The following is a 13215-nucleotide window of genomic DNA, read 5'->3' on the forward strand; positions in this document are numbered from 1 at the left end:
TGACACATCAGCAGGTGCTCAGGAAATGTTGAGCCAGTGAGACCAGAGGAGACCGCAGTGCTTGTAGCCGGCGATCGGAGGACGTGGGTCCGGATTCAGGGCGGAGGGTGACACCTGGCTGTAGATCCGGTCCGCAGCCAAATGCGCTCTTCATTCAAGCAATTCGGCATTTGTCATCTGTACCCAAAAGTAATGGTTTACGTTGGTCTCTAAGTTCTTGATGCAGAACATTCTGTTTGAACTTTGTGAGGCCATAGAAGACAAAAAATACGTAACTTCTAGATATTTAAGAGGAATTTAAGTTTCTAAAATCTAAGTGCAGAGGCAGAATACAGACCAGGGGCACCCATGAAAATGCAGAGATCCATGTGAATGCCGATGGAACAGAAAGTAATGAGTCCATCAGGCCTGTATGGGTCCAGGCATGGAGGAAGAAATCAGTTTTGAAGAGAGAAAACATTTTAGGTGGTGTCTGCTGTGATTCGGAATTTACTACTATGTGGTTCAGTTCATTTTCAGAAGGATGGTTGGGAGCAGATGGATAATTTCATAATCGAAGTTAAAAATGCCTTATAATATTCATTCCCTTCTGCCTGGCAGGTGATTTCATCTTTCGTCTATCATAGAGGCTTGCGTGGGATGCTAGGAATGTGGGACCTAAAATACCTTACAGAAGGTGGAGAGAGATAGGTAGATTCAAGCTACTGACTAATGAGAAACTCATGGGCTAGGTTTCTCAGTAAGTATACCCTGATCGCTGATGTGTGTAGGGGGTGGCAGAGTGAGTTTCTGTCTTCTGCCAATAGCTTTCATCTTCAGATTACTTTGGAGAAGCTGAAGTGGTTCTTCAGGGTAATAGCATGTGTGAAGGAGAATCTGACGTGAACTAATGGAGTGACTTATTTTGGTTATTACAGAAAACAAAGAGGAATCCTCAAGGATAATGTTTAGAATTGGGGCGATTAGAGGAGAGTTTCACAGCTCTAACGGGGAGTTTGGTTTGTGTGTAGAAGGCAGTAGGTGTCAGAGCTCACTTTAGCCACTGTTTTCTGGTGCTTACGATTTTCTTCTCTTTCTTAAAAGGAATTCACATTTGCTTTGTGTGGGATCTGAAACAAGGTGGTGAGTATATAGACATTGCCGTAAAGTCCATTTTGGGGCAATGAGGCGGCATTTCACAAAACAGCTAGGGTGTCACATGCATGGGTAGCAACACTGAGGGAACCTGATTTGGATCTGACTAGTCTGTGTAAAATTAGTTGGAGAAGTGCTTTGTAGTGTTTCCAGTGTGCTAACTTAGTAGAACCTCTTGAGGTTTAGAAATCCAGAAGACCCTCTTTGAGGGGATGCTGACAGATAGATAGGACTGGTTATCTCTAGAAATGTGGCCAAGTTACAGTATGAGGCAGCTTTCTCTCTCTCGATTTTGGGACTACGTATGTAAGGTTGAATTCTACAGTGTAGCCAAGATAGGATTCTGAACTGGTGAGCCTTTATGTGTTTGTAAAATTGCTTTGGTTCCTTTAATTAATGACCGCACTGGTCAACAGAAGCAGTTTTAGTTATAACAGGATGACATTAATTGATACAAAAATATATGTTGGTAATTAAGTCTCAGTTTTTTGTGCTCTTTGATTTACTCTCTTGCAGATTGGCTCAAGTACATGTTTTGATGTGAGCAGTTATTGATTAGCCCCTGGGTAATACTTGATGGTTACAAATGATTCACTGACTGCTTGCATTATTGTAGGAGCTCCACAAATTGATTTAAGGGCTTCCAGTCTTTTCCTCTTTCAGTCCATCTTGCCAGCTGCCACCTGGCTAATCTTTCTGAAGCACTGCTGTTATTTATGTTTATAGTTGGTAGTGGTGGTAATCAAACCCTCTCTTCATTCAAATCAGTTGGGAAATAATCAACAGAGATGGAGATGCAATTATCAGCTTTATTATTGATAAGCTGGATTGTAGAACTGCCTTTGGCTTGTGACCGGAATCAGGCTTCTTGTTAGTTACTCCCTCTGTCGAGTTTATCCATCAGAACTGCAGGCACGTACATCCCTGAGCAAAGAGGAGAGGATGCTGAGTCATATATGCTCCATTCCTTTTCCCAATCTCACCCGGCTGGTAGATACCCAATCAGAGAAGTGAGAGGAATTTGAAGAAAGGCGGAAAATAGGTTTCTGACGTTGTTCCCTCCTTAGGAGTAAAACATGATTTTCCTCTTGAGAACATGGGTACAGGGAAATGCGATTCCCTCTAACAGTTGATGCTCTTAGAAACTTCTCATTGTTCCTGCTGCCTCCAGGACAAAAGCCAGGCTCTTTCTCTGTTACTTAGACCGCCTGGGTCTGACCTCTCACGGCCTTCCCGCCTCTGACAACAGACCTCACCAGCGAGATCTCACTGGCCCGTAAAGGTACTCGACGCCGTTCTCCTTTGGACTGCTCTTGCTCTTTTCTCCCAGCCTTATGCCTTTGTCCTTCTCCCAGTCTCCCAAGCCCTCTCTGTTCTTCAGGTCTGAGTGAGAGTCCCAGTTCCTCCATAGACTTTCTCCAAACCGGTGTGCTAGCTCATCCCCTCTGGACTTCCCAAATACTTGCAGCCTCACTTCGCATTATAAATCAGAGACTTTCACACCTGGGAAGACTAAAGGAGATTTGATCCAACCAACCCTATTGTACTGCAGCCAGGGAAATGGAGACCCACAGAGCCATGACTTGTTTACAAGAGTGTGTCATAAACTCTGACTTCCTAATTCCCAGTCCTATACACTTCCCTCTGCAATAGGCTACTTCTTAAACATACGTACACTTGTTTTCATGTACGTATGGCTTGTCTCCTCAACAAAAGGTGAGTGCCTGAGTTCAGGACCACCATATCTCCGGGGATTGGTCAGGTTATTGGATACATAGGAGGAATATATATGTAATATATATGTTAATTTATACATGTAATTTATCTTATATAAATAATATATAATTAATATGTAAAATAAAATTTAGTTTATATGTATATAGAAGGTGCCAAAAAAAAGGATACACATTTTAAGAAAGGAAAATTGTATTAAAATTGTAATACTCAGTATATACCGATAACAAAAGATGACTACAAGTCACGTTTGACTTCTGCAGTTACAAGAGGTGCTCAAAGTGGTTACCATCAGTGTCCAGACACTTCTGATGACGGCGAACTACTGCTTGAGCAACGTTGACTACAGTGTCCACTTGTATACATGTTTTGACACCCCCAGTATATATATGTTTTTATATATTATAATATATAATTTATATATTAAGTACATATTATATATATATATATATATAATTTGTTTTCCTGAAATAATGAACAGAGAGAGCTCTTCTCCCTGAAAATAAGACTCATGTAGATATCGTATAACTCCCATTTTAAGTAACAGTACGTGATGTCTCCATTTTATAATTAAAGAAATGAAAATCTCTTTTCTTAAGATTTTTATTAAAATATAGCTAATATACAATATTATATTAGTTTAAGATGTACACAATAGTTCTTCAATGTTTATATACCTAAAGAAGTGACCACCATAAGTCCAGCAACCATCTGACACGGTACCAGGCTATCACAATATTATTGACTATATTCCCCATGCTGCACATTACGTCCCCATGACTTACTTGTTTTATACCTGGAAATTTGAACCTCTTATTCTCATTCATCTTTCCCCCTCCTTTTTAATTTTTGAATTATAGTTGACATTCAATATAATTTTATATTTCAGGTGTACAGCATAGTGGTTAGACATTTATATTATATATAATTTTTTTAAATTAAAGTTTATTGGGGTGACATTTGTTAGTAAAGTTACATAGATTTCAGGTGTACAATTCTGTATTACATCATCTATAAATCCCATTGTGTGTTCACCACCCAGAGTCAGTTCTCCTTCCATCACCATATATTTGATCCCCCTTACCCTCATCTCCCACCCCCCACCCCCCTTACCCTCTGGTAACCACTAAACTATTGTCTGTGTCTATGAGTTTTTGTTTCTCCGTTGTTTGTCTTGTTTTTTTGTTTGTTTTTGGTTTATAGACCATATATCAGTGAAGAAATGAAAATCTTAAAGGTAACTCGTCCAAGGCACAAAGCTAATCCTGAGCTGCACTGTCAGGATTTGATTCCAGGCTCACCTGACTGTAAAACCCACTTTTTTCTCCCACAGCTTTGTGCCTCCTTATGCCTTGCTAGGGAAAGTCAGGAATGGAAAATGAGGGTGGGGGGAGATTCCAGTTTAAGAGAAATTGGTTTTTTATTTGTGGGAAATGGCCCCTCTTCTGTAGGATTTCCTTTTGCATATGTTTGCACCCTCCACAGTATTCTCTTAAGGACCAGGAGGCTCCAACTTTTTCCTGTGCTGTATCTGCATTTGAGGAAGCAAATAGATAATCGAACGTGTTTCTTCTCCTAAATAGGTGATAGAGTCTCGCACATTTTCCTTTTCAAGGATGGTATTAATAGTGATAAATATTCATTTACTGTGTAAGGGATAGAATTCCAAAATGCCCAAGTGGGAGAAGCCTTTTTTAAGAAACCTACCCTCTTTCCTTTTCTTTCAGATTATCTTGGAGTATGAACTTATTTCATTCCTTTATTGTCCTAAACATAAGAAAGGAAGCTCCTCCAGGATGCTAAGTTGGGCTCTGTCATTTCCCCAACTCTGAAATTTACAAGTTCACTTAGCATAGCTTATTTGTTTTTACTGTTTACTTTTTCACAAAGAGGATCGGGCCATCGGCCTCACAAGACATACACAGGTGTACTTGTGTGTACATGCAAACTGACCTATACATATGTAGGCACAAGTGCTCATCTAATGTTGATAAGGGCTTTGGGAAAATGCTTTGCTGTTAAAAAAGCACCGTGCCAGTTCCTCAGGGAAGCCAGATTTTTACCTGCTGAGAAAAAAATTTCTCACCAAGGAGCATTATGTGATATAATGGATATTGTCCTCAACAATAGTTGTTGGATCTTAGGTGCCTATGAATTTTGTATTTCTCTTTCCTGAAATGGCCTTTAGTAAAAGTCAGCCTCACGGCGCTAAAGCACGGCTCACTGAGCAGGAAAGAGGACCCATTCCAGTGTGTGAGTGAGGCTGCCTGGTGCTTACTCATGTGTAGGGAGTACCTAGGAGTAGGTGGACAGCCCTTCCGGTTGCACGCTCTTCAGCCGGGGGCGGAGCGATTCTCTGAACTGGAGCTTGCCTTTGGAAACGGGAGTCTTGAGCGTTGGTGTTCATATTGTCCGTTGAGGGCAGAGTAGAAGCTTTGGTACGTGTGCACACGTCAGAATGGTTTCTAGTCTCTCTCCAAAGTCAAGAAGTTGATCAGTGTGCTGGCCCAGTTGGAGGCCTGTGTACCTCCATCTCTGGCTCCCGGACTTTGCTGTGCCTAAGGAATCACCTGGACAGCTTGTTAGGGAAGTAGATTGATTCCCTGACCACTTGCCCAGGGAATGATTTATTAGGTCTTGGGCAGAGCCCAGGAACCTGCACTTGCAAAGGCTGCCAGATATTTAGAGTGTAGCTGGTTCTTAGACCATCCTTTGAGAAGCGGATGAAAGATCCCAGCAAATGGAGCATATTTACGTTTTTATGTTTAACATCTGCTAGGAATGAAACACCAAAAAGAGGAAAAGAAATGAATGGTGTGATTAGCCTGTGAAATAATAAGAAACGTATGTATTGGTCTCTGCCCCAGGTGACTGGTACGAAACTCCTGAAACCTTGTAAATTCCAAAGTGATGAGGGCACGAGGCGCATCTCTTGTTCTAATGTTTGGTCTTTGACCCCATCCCTGACACAAGGCTCCTAAAACCCTTGTCATTCCCTAAGTGTACGAGCCCTGGGAGCGTCTCTTGTTCTACGAGGCCACTCTGGGCGGGCTCCTGGGTGGGGGCTGGTCACAAGGGAGACCAAGCGGGATTAGCAGCTTGGAGTTTTCAGAGAGGAAGAGAGGAGAGGGGGCCAGAAACAGAGCTGTGAGTTGATCACGCCTACGTGAGGAAGCCTCCGTAAAATCCCAGTAGTGGGGGTTTGGAGAACTTCCAGGTTGGTGAACGTGTCCACATGCCGGGAGGGTGGTACACCCAACTCCACAGGGGCAGAAGCTTCTGCGCTCCAGACCTCTCCCCCGTTTATCTCTTCATCTGGCTGTTCATCTGTATCCTTGGTAATAACCTTTAACAAACTGATAAACGTGTTTCCCTGAGTTCTGTGAGCCGCTCCAGCAAATTAATTGAACCCAAGGAGGAGGGGGTGTTGGAACCTCTGATTTATATAGCTCATTGGTCAGAAGCACAGGTGACAACCTGAGCTTGTGACTGGCATTTGAAATGCAGTGGAGGCAAGCAGTCTTGTGGGACTGAGCCCTTAACCTCTAGAATCCGATGCGATCTCTGGGTAGATACTGTCAGAATTGAGTTCAGTGCTGGTGTCTGAGAATTGCTTGTTGGTGTGGGGAAAACCTCCTCACATTTGGTGACCCAAAGTATCCGAAGTCAAGTGTTTTGTGTGACTAGTAAAGGAGACATACAGGAGAGAAACAAATAGTGGGGAGGATCTGGGTTTTTCCCTCCTCAGTAAGGTGGGAAACTGAGTTTTTTCCAATTCAAGCCCCAATTGCTGTGCCTCAGCTTTTTGCCCCCATTTGTTTTGGTTTGTCAACCCATAGCAGATTTTCCTCCCAAACGCAAAAAGGTTAGTAACATCCGGGAAGAAAGGTTGTTTTTTTGTTTTTTAATACCTTTTCTGATTTTCTTCTTTGATGGTTGCTTCTAGAAAGTTAAGCCCTAGACCTTCTGATTATATAACCATTTGAGCTGTGAGTCAGCTGATAACTGATGCAGGAGGGAGGAGTGTGACCCAATCAGCTCAGCTCGGCCGCCCTATTTGAAGGTCAATCACCGTCTTTGTTTAGAGTGCAGATCTTTAGTGAGTCTGGACTTGGGCTCAGGAGCATCCATTGACCACATGCTTTCTGTTGGGAGACTTCTTTTGTACATTCTGATCATTTATTCAAAGAATGAAGACAATGAGTAGAGACCTTGTACTTTGAACCCACTGGGCTCAATGTTAAGTAGGGAAGGAATCGCAATGATAATGGCAGAGACCCACCTCTGAAGCTTTGGACTAAGGCCCCGTTGCTGTTTTTCTAAGGGCACCTGGAGTGCTTACTCTGCAATCCTCTAACTTTCCAAGTTAGGGTCTGGTGCGTCGTGGACCTGGACCTAATCTGTAAGGAACCAGTTACTAAGTAGGAGCGCTTGATTTATTTATCCAGTACATTTTTAGAGCCTTCTGTGTGACTTGCTTTGTTATGAGTACTTTTGTTGGGAATGCGATAGTTGAGGAAAGGTGTCACAGAAGTATCATCTATGAGGAACTTTCGCGAGTCAGAGAAACAGCCTTGCTGCAGGTAGTCAAATAACAGGCAAAAATGGAAGCAAGTGAAAGAACCTAATATAACTGTATACAGAATAGCTGAAAGGATTTAGAGGATTAAGAGCGTTTCAGTTGTGGTCTAGGGAGTCCCTTGGAAGAGGTGAGGATTGAGCCAGGTATTAAAGGAATTAATAGATGAGAAAAGACTTAAAGCAAAAAGACCAAAAGACATTTAAATAAATGTTCTTTGGGGGGAATTTTCAGTTTCAAGATGGTAGACTGAGCATACTTTTATTCTCCATTTTTCACCAAATCTTAATGAAATGACTGGAAGAACAGAGGGGAATAGATTCTTCAGAGATGAGTGATGTTATGAATTTCTGGATGGGGAAGGCTGGTGGTGTTACACTGATGGGTACATGTGTGGAGGGGCGTCCCAGCTCAGAGCATGTGCAGCAGCTGTGTCCTCAGTGGACCTGGCAGCCCTGCAGAAGTGTTGGGAGGCAGGCCACCTCCACTCCAAACCAAGGGGAGGTGGATAAGGGACTGTCTGCAGAATGGCTGCGTGGTTTGTCAGCTCCAGGCTGGAGTCAGGCAGCTGCTCTAGAGGTGCTGAGCTGTTTGCTCCGGGGGAAGGTCCAGGGTCCAGGGCTCCAAGTGGAGACCACCGTCCACAGGAAGGGAGCCTAGGGGCAGTAGCTTCTCTGCCTTTCCCTGCCCGGACCCTGGAAGGGCGGGGAGAGGAGCAGACTCCCCGTATGCAGAGTCCCAGGCCAGGCCTCCCAGAGAAAGTGACTTATTCTGCAGCACGTCGTCTCACTAGCCACCTGCATTACCCGCCTCGTTCATTTTAAATAGAAACAGTCCACTAAAGATCGTGAGACTGGAGGCAAACAAGCAGCAAAGAAGGAGAAAAAAAGGAATGAGCAGAACAACTGTCCTCCGAAGGAGCAAGTCCAGGAAAAAATACCTTGGAAAAGATTTTAAGTTAGTATCCTCAGAATCAAGATGGTATTTTATCTGCAAAACAAGGAGGGGTTATGATGAAAAAGAAACAGAAAACAAGGGAAAAAAATGAAAATTCAAAACATGGTTTGCCTAGACTAAAAGAATTCAACAAAAATATTGAGTAGAGGAAGGAGTGGGGAGGTATAAAAGATCTAAATTCATCACCTTTCATATCAGGATGCCAGGAGCTTTCGCTTGATGTGGTCAATAAGGAACTGGAGGCATGGAAATATTAGTCAAAAGCAGTTCTCTGGTAATGGGATTTGGTGCAAGTAGGGACGGCTTGTACATTTCATTTGCAACCCTTCTGCATTTAAACAACGTTTATTTTCATTTGCTTTTATCACTGTCAATAAGATTTGTAAAAACTGCCTTTTCATCTTATCAGTATGTAATGTTTTTGTTTCATTTTTTACTAGGACAATGTCACAAATTGTGTAATCTTTGTTTTGATGGTGGCGATGATGCAGTTAAAGGGACAGAGGACAGGGTGGATTTTGGTCTCGTTTTGTGGATAGCGAGCTACATCTGCAGCCAGATGAATATTTCTTTTCTCTTAATCAGTATCTTTAAAATCTATGCCCAACTCTATTCTCTAGATATAGATTGAACATTGTAATATGGGCATTAAGTAAAAGTTGAATTAAGTATACAAATGAGCTTTTTGGGGTCAATATCCATGTGTTCAGTATTATACCCCTGGGAAGAGGACCAGAGCCTGTGGCGAGGCCTGGACTGAAGCTTCTCTGCAGAGTTGTTCCAGCTGTGGAGCAGCGGTTCCCTGGCTGGACTCCCCAGACGGGCACGTCTGTGAAGGCAGTCGCTGGCATCGTGAGCTCTTTCCAGCCGTTCTGAATTGGAGGGTGATAGCAACTCACTGTGTCAGTAACTGAATTCTTTTCTGGTAAGATTTTGATGGACATTTTACAAGATTTAATTTTAAACTGGGAAGATGAGTCATTTTGAAATGATGCGGTTTGGTAGATAAAAGTTTTCAATACCTGGAATCCATGGGGACAAACTAATAAAAAAATCAAAAGAATCGCTGTAGTACAATGTTGTAACATATACCCAGACCTTTTTTCTCATACTCAGATCCAGCACTCAGTTTCTAACTCTGAATTCTAGCGAAGAAACCTGGAGGTTGGGAACTGGAGATAAGATTGGGAGAAGAGTTTTAAGAAAGTCTATCTAATGCTTTAATGCTGTAATGTAATTTCCTATTTGGACGTCAAAAAAAGTACTTATTTTCCTGATACAAACTGCAGAAAGTTAAGATGTGTAATATCTTGGCTAATGAAGCTGTGTAGAAGACAGGACAGAGCTTTGGGGGCGAGGCCGACTAGGAAACAATTGTTGGTCATTCCTGCTAGTTGTCTTGCATGGATGGTATAGTTTATATATTAGAGGTTTCTTACATGTCATAAATACGTGGTGGATGCTTTCCTTAGAAAAGTGGATTTATGTTTTATTGTAAAATCAAATTTGATTTTGTTAACTAAAATTAGGTACTATGAACCTAAAAAATCTTGTCTGCTACATTTTTCTGTCTTGCAAGTTAGTTGGTTCTAACTCTCAAAGCTAGAGAGGAGAGGATTATAAAAATACAGTTGCTTTGATCCAGCCTCAAGTGCCGTTAAATAAATGGTATAGGTATTAGGCCTTTGTATTGTTCAGAACTCTCTTGGTTACAAGTGACATAAAGCCAACTTGAATTAAGTTAAAAAAATAAGAGGGGGTTCATTGGCTTACAGACTCAGAGCCAGGAAGTAGAGTTGAGGATCCCACCTGAGTGCTTCATCTGTAACCCTTCCCTGCACCTCTCTGAGTGTCAGCTCCATTCGTTGCAACCGCTTTTATACTCAAGGTTCAATTGTGGCTGCCTGCAGCTGTGGGCTCACAGCTGTAAGACCTAGGAGGAATGAGATTTATTTTCCTACCCACTCCTGCCAGACATTCACTTTTTTTTCTTTTAAAGGAAGGACTCCCAAATTGGGCTGGCTGGGTCATTTGCCCATCCCTAGACCAGTCACTGGGGTAAAAGGAATGGGATCCCATAGCCCAGCCTGACCTTCTGCTAACTTTCGTACCTGGGGCATCAGTGTTGGTGGATGGTGTAAAAAGCAACAGGCTGTGAGTCAGACAACAGCGTGCCGGCCTCTGCTCCACTGCTGCCTTTGGGGCCTTTGCTGCTTTGAAACCTGTTTCTTCATCTGGAATATGAGGCTTGTTTGCCCTGGCTCCCTCATGGAATTGTGGTTTTAACAGTTAAATGAAACTCAGAACCCAGAAGTGCTTTGTAGAATATAAATAAATTGCTATACAGTTTTCTTAGTGAGAAGCCATATAACATGAGATAAATAGTCCTGTGAAAATTAAGCATCTTTTTGAATTGGTTCGCCGGAGTCTCCTGTCTTGAACTGATAAGAAGTAGAACTTTTGCTTCCCCCCCCACCGTCTTACCCCCCCCCCCCCTTAAAGAGTACAAATAAAAAGTTAAATAAAAAGTTTAGTGCTCTAAAATGGGAGGCCAGCCAGTCTTCAGCCTGGGGAATCAGGGGTGGGCGAAGTTTGTGCTGACCTGACTGGGATCCGTGAGGGCTGAAGGGTGTTGAGGAGAGCGCCAGGCTGATGGAGCAGTCCGCACTTAGTATTTCTGCCCGAGCTCATGCTGGATCTCCCTTCCCTACACAAGGCCCTCGGTTCTCCTCTCTTCCCCCACACCTTCCAGAACTCACCTGATGGAAAAGACCCGTAATTTGGGGTCTTGGTCCTCGTCCTTCACGTTGTCATTTGCCAAGACTTACTGGTTCTACTTCAGCTGGACCTTTCAAATCATTTTCTCCTTTGAGTTTTGGTTGATTCCATGTCCAGCCTAGTCTTCATTTCCTCTTGCCTGGGCTTCCCATCATGTCCCTGTCACACAGAATGAAATCTGAACTCTCTGTGCAGGTGTACCCCTGACTTCTTTCCACTTCCACCGCTTAGGACTTCTGTTCACTGCCCTGTCATCCAGCCACACAGACTGGCTTTTACTAAACGAGCCCAGAACACTCTGCCCTTCTCCAAGAATGCCGTGGTGGTGAAAAGCAGGCCTGGGTTCAGATCCTTTCCCTGCCGTTTCCTAGCATGTTACCCTGGAAAGCTAACTGAGCTTCACTGTGCCTCCTGATAAAATGGGGATGATAATACTACCTGCCTTTCAAGGTTGTGAAGGGTAAAGAAGATAATCCATGTGAAGGATTTAGAGAACCGTGCCTGCATGTATTAAGTGTTATATATAAGTATTAGCTATAATAACAATCATTATAATTATAATAATTATAATAATTACTATTATCATTCCTACCCTCTGTCTTTCGAAATTTTATGTATATTCCCGCCCAAATGCATTTTCCCAAATCTCCCCAGTGATAAGGAATGTAATCCATCCATTGGTGCATCCATCTTTCCATCTATATATTCAATAAATATTTACTGAATACTTAACTATGTATAAGGCATAAGACTACTCGTTGTGAGGAATATGAAACTTAATCTTAAGTCCATACTGTTCTTTAGGAACGTAGAGTCTGGTAGGAGAGATCAGAGAAGTATAAAATATTCATCCCCTCAGCAGATGTTTATTGAACAACTGCAGAGGATCCAAACATGGTGTGGTTCTGAGCCTGGCGGCGTGGTTACTGACTGACTCTGGTGAAAGATCAGAGTTTGCAAATACTAAGCAAGGCACAGCGGGAGCACTTTGGGACTGTAGGAAAGAGGTTCTGCCTACTAGGAGGGTGTTTGAGGAGAGGTTGGCATCTTAGCAGGGCCTTCCAAGATGGGTGGACTTTGCCCATTTCCACCTCTCTCAGGAAGCATCCGTCTACTGCTCGGGGCTGTGGCTCTAGGTGGGCTGTAGGATTTTCATAATTGTAACCTCCTCGGGCAGGGACAGTGTTGTCTTCATTTGGAGTTTCCAGTACTCACTCCGAGTCTTATACATAGACCATTCTCAATAGAGGAGGAGGATAGATTAGGGAGATGTCTTTTCCTGTGTAACTTAAAGGGAGATTGAAATGTGATGGTTCTCAATACCTACAAAGCAATTACACATCCTAGAGAAGGCATTTATATAAACTGAAAGGGAGCTTTTTGGAGATGTTCATACTATTTTATTTCTTATCACATCAATCATAGTCTTAGTAGTCATGATAGGGGTATAAAAAAGTGAATTCTGCATCAATCCATGTAGATATTTCTTCCCATATTTCTGTATATTTCTGGGAAGAAACTTATAGATTCTCCATTAAAGCCTATCCTGGTTCAAGAATTCCAGGATGTTATATCATAACTTTGATCACATGAGAAATCTTAGTTTTAAAAACTGCCCAACAGTTTTAATTCTGAATTTCTCCTTGTAGCAAGGAGCAAGGACCAACCCCAGTGGAGAAAAAGAAGAAAGGAAAAAGGAAAAGTGAAACCACAGTGGAGAGTTTAGAGCTGGATCAGGGCCTGCGGAACCCACCCCTGCGGAGTCCTGAGGAATCCACTGAGTCTGCAGACAGCCAGGTACAGCTGTGATCGGGAGCCCTGGTGGAGGTTACGGCTGCCAGACGGGGTCGTGCTGACGCAAACCTGTTGCTTCTCCCTCCCTTTCTCAAGCCGACATCTCTTGTGCACAGACCCGGGCTGGGCGTCTCTGTTTTGGTGGGTGAGCACCAAGAGACCACAGGCCTTCTCCCCCGCATCTGGATCTCTTTGTACTAACAGTCTCCCAGTGTCTTAGTGCTGGTTGCTTCCTTCTG

The 13215-nt window shown here is 42.9% G+C and overlaps 1 protein-coding gene across 2 annotated transcripts in view; it reads left to right on the forward strand.

Moving 5' to 3' along the window:
• The window catches only part of CHD6 (chromodomain helicase DNA binding protein 6), a 181863-nt gene that overhangs the window by 61046 nt on the left and 107602 nt on the right, over positions 1-13215 (forward strand). For both annotated transcript variants that reach the window (XM_019748943.2, XM_074318117.1), the window contains exon 4: positions 12832-12979. In XM_019748943.2, coding sequence (XP_019604502.2) covers positions 12832-12979 — 148 coding nt within the window. The remainder of the gene's footprint in view (positions 1-12831; positions 12980-13215) is intronic.

The sequence above is a fragment of the Rhinolophus sinicus genome, linkage group LG13, assembly GCF_036562045.2.
Source record: "Rhinolophus sinicus isolate RSC01 linkage group LG13, ASM3656204v1, whole genome shotgun sequence".
Classification (NCBI taxonomy): domain Eukaryota; kingdom Metazoa; phylum Chordata; class Mammalia; order Chiroptera; family Rhinolophidae; genus Rhinolophus; species Rhinolophus sinicus.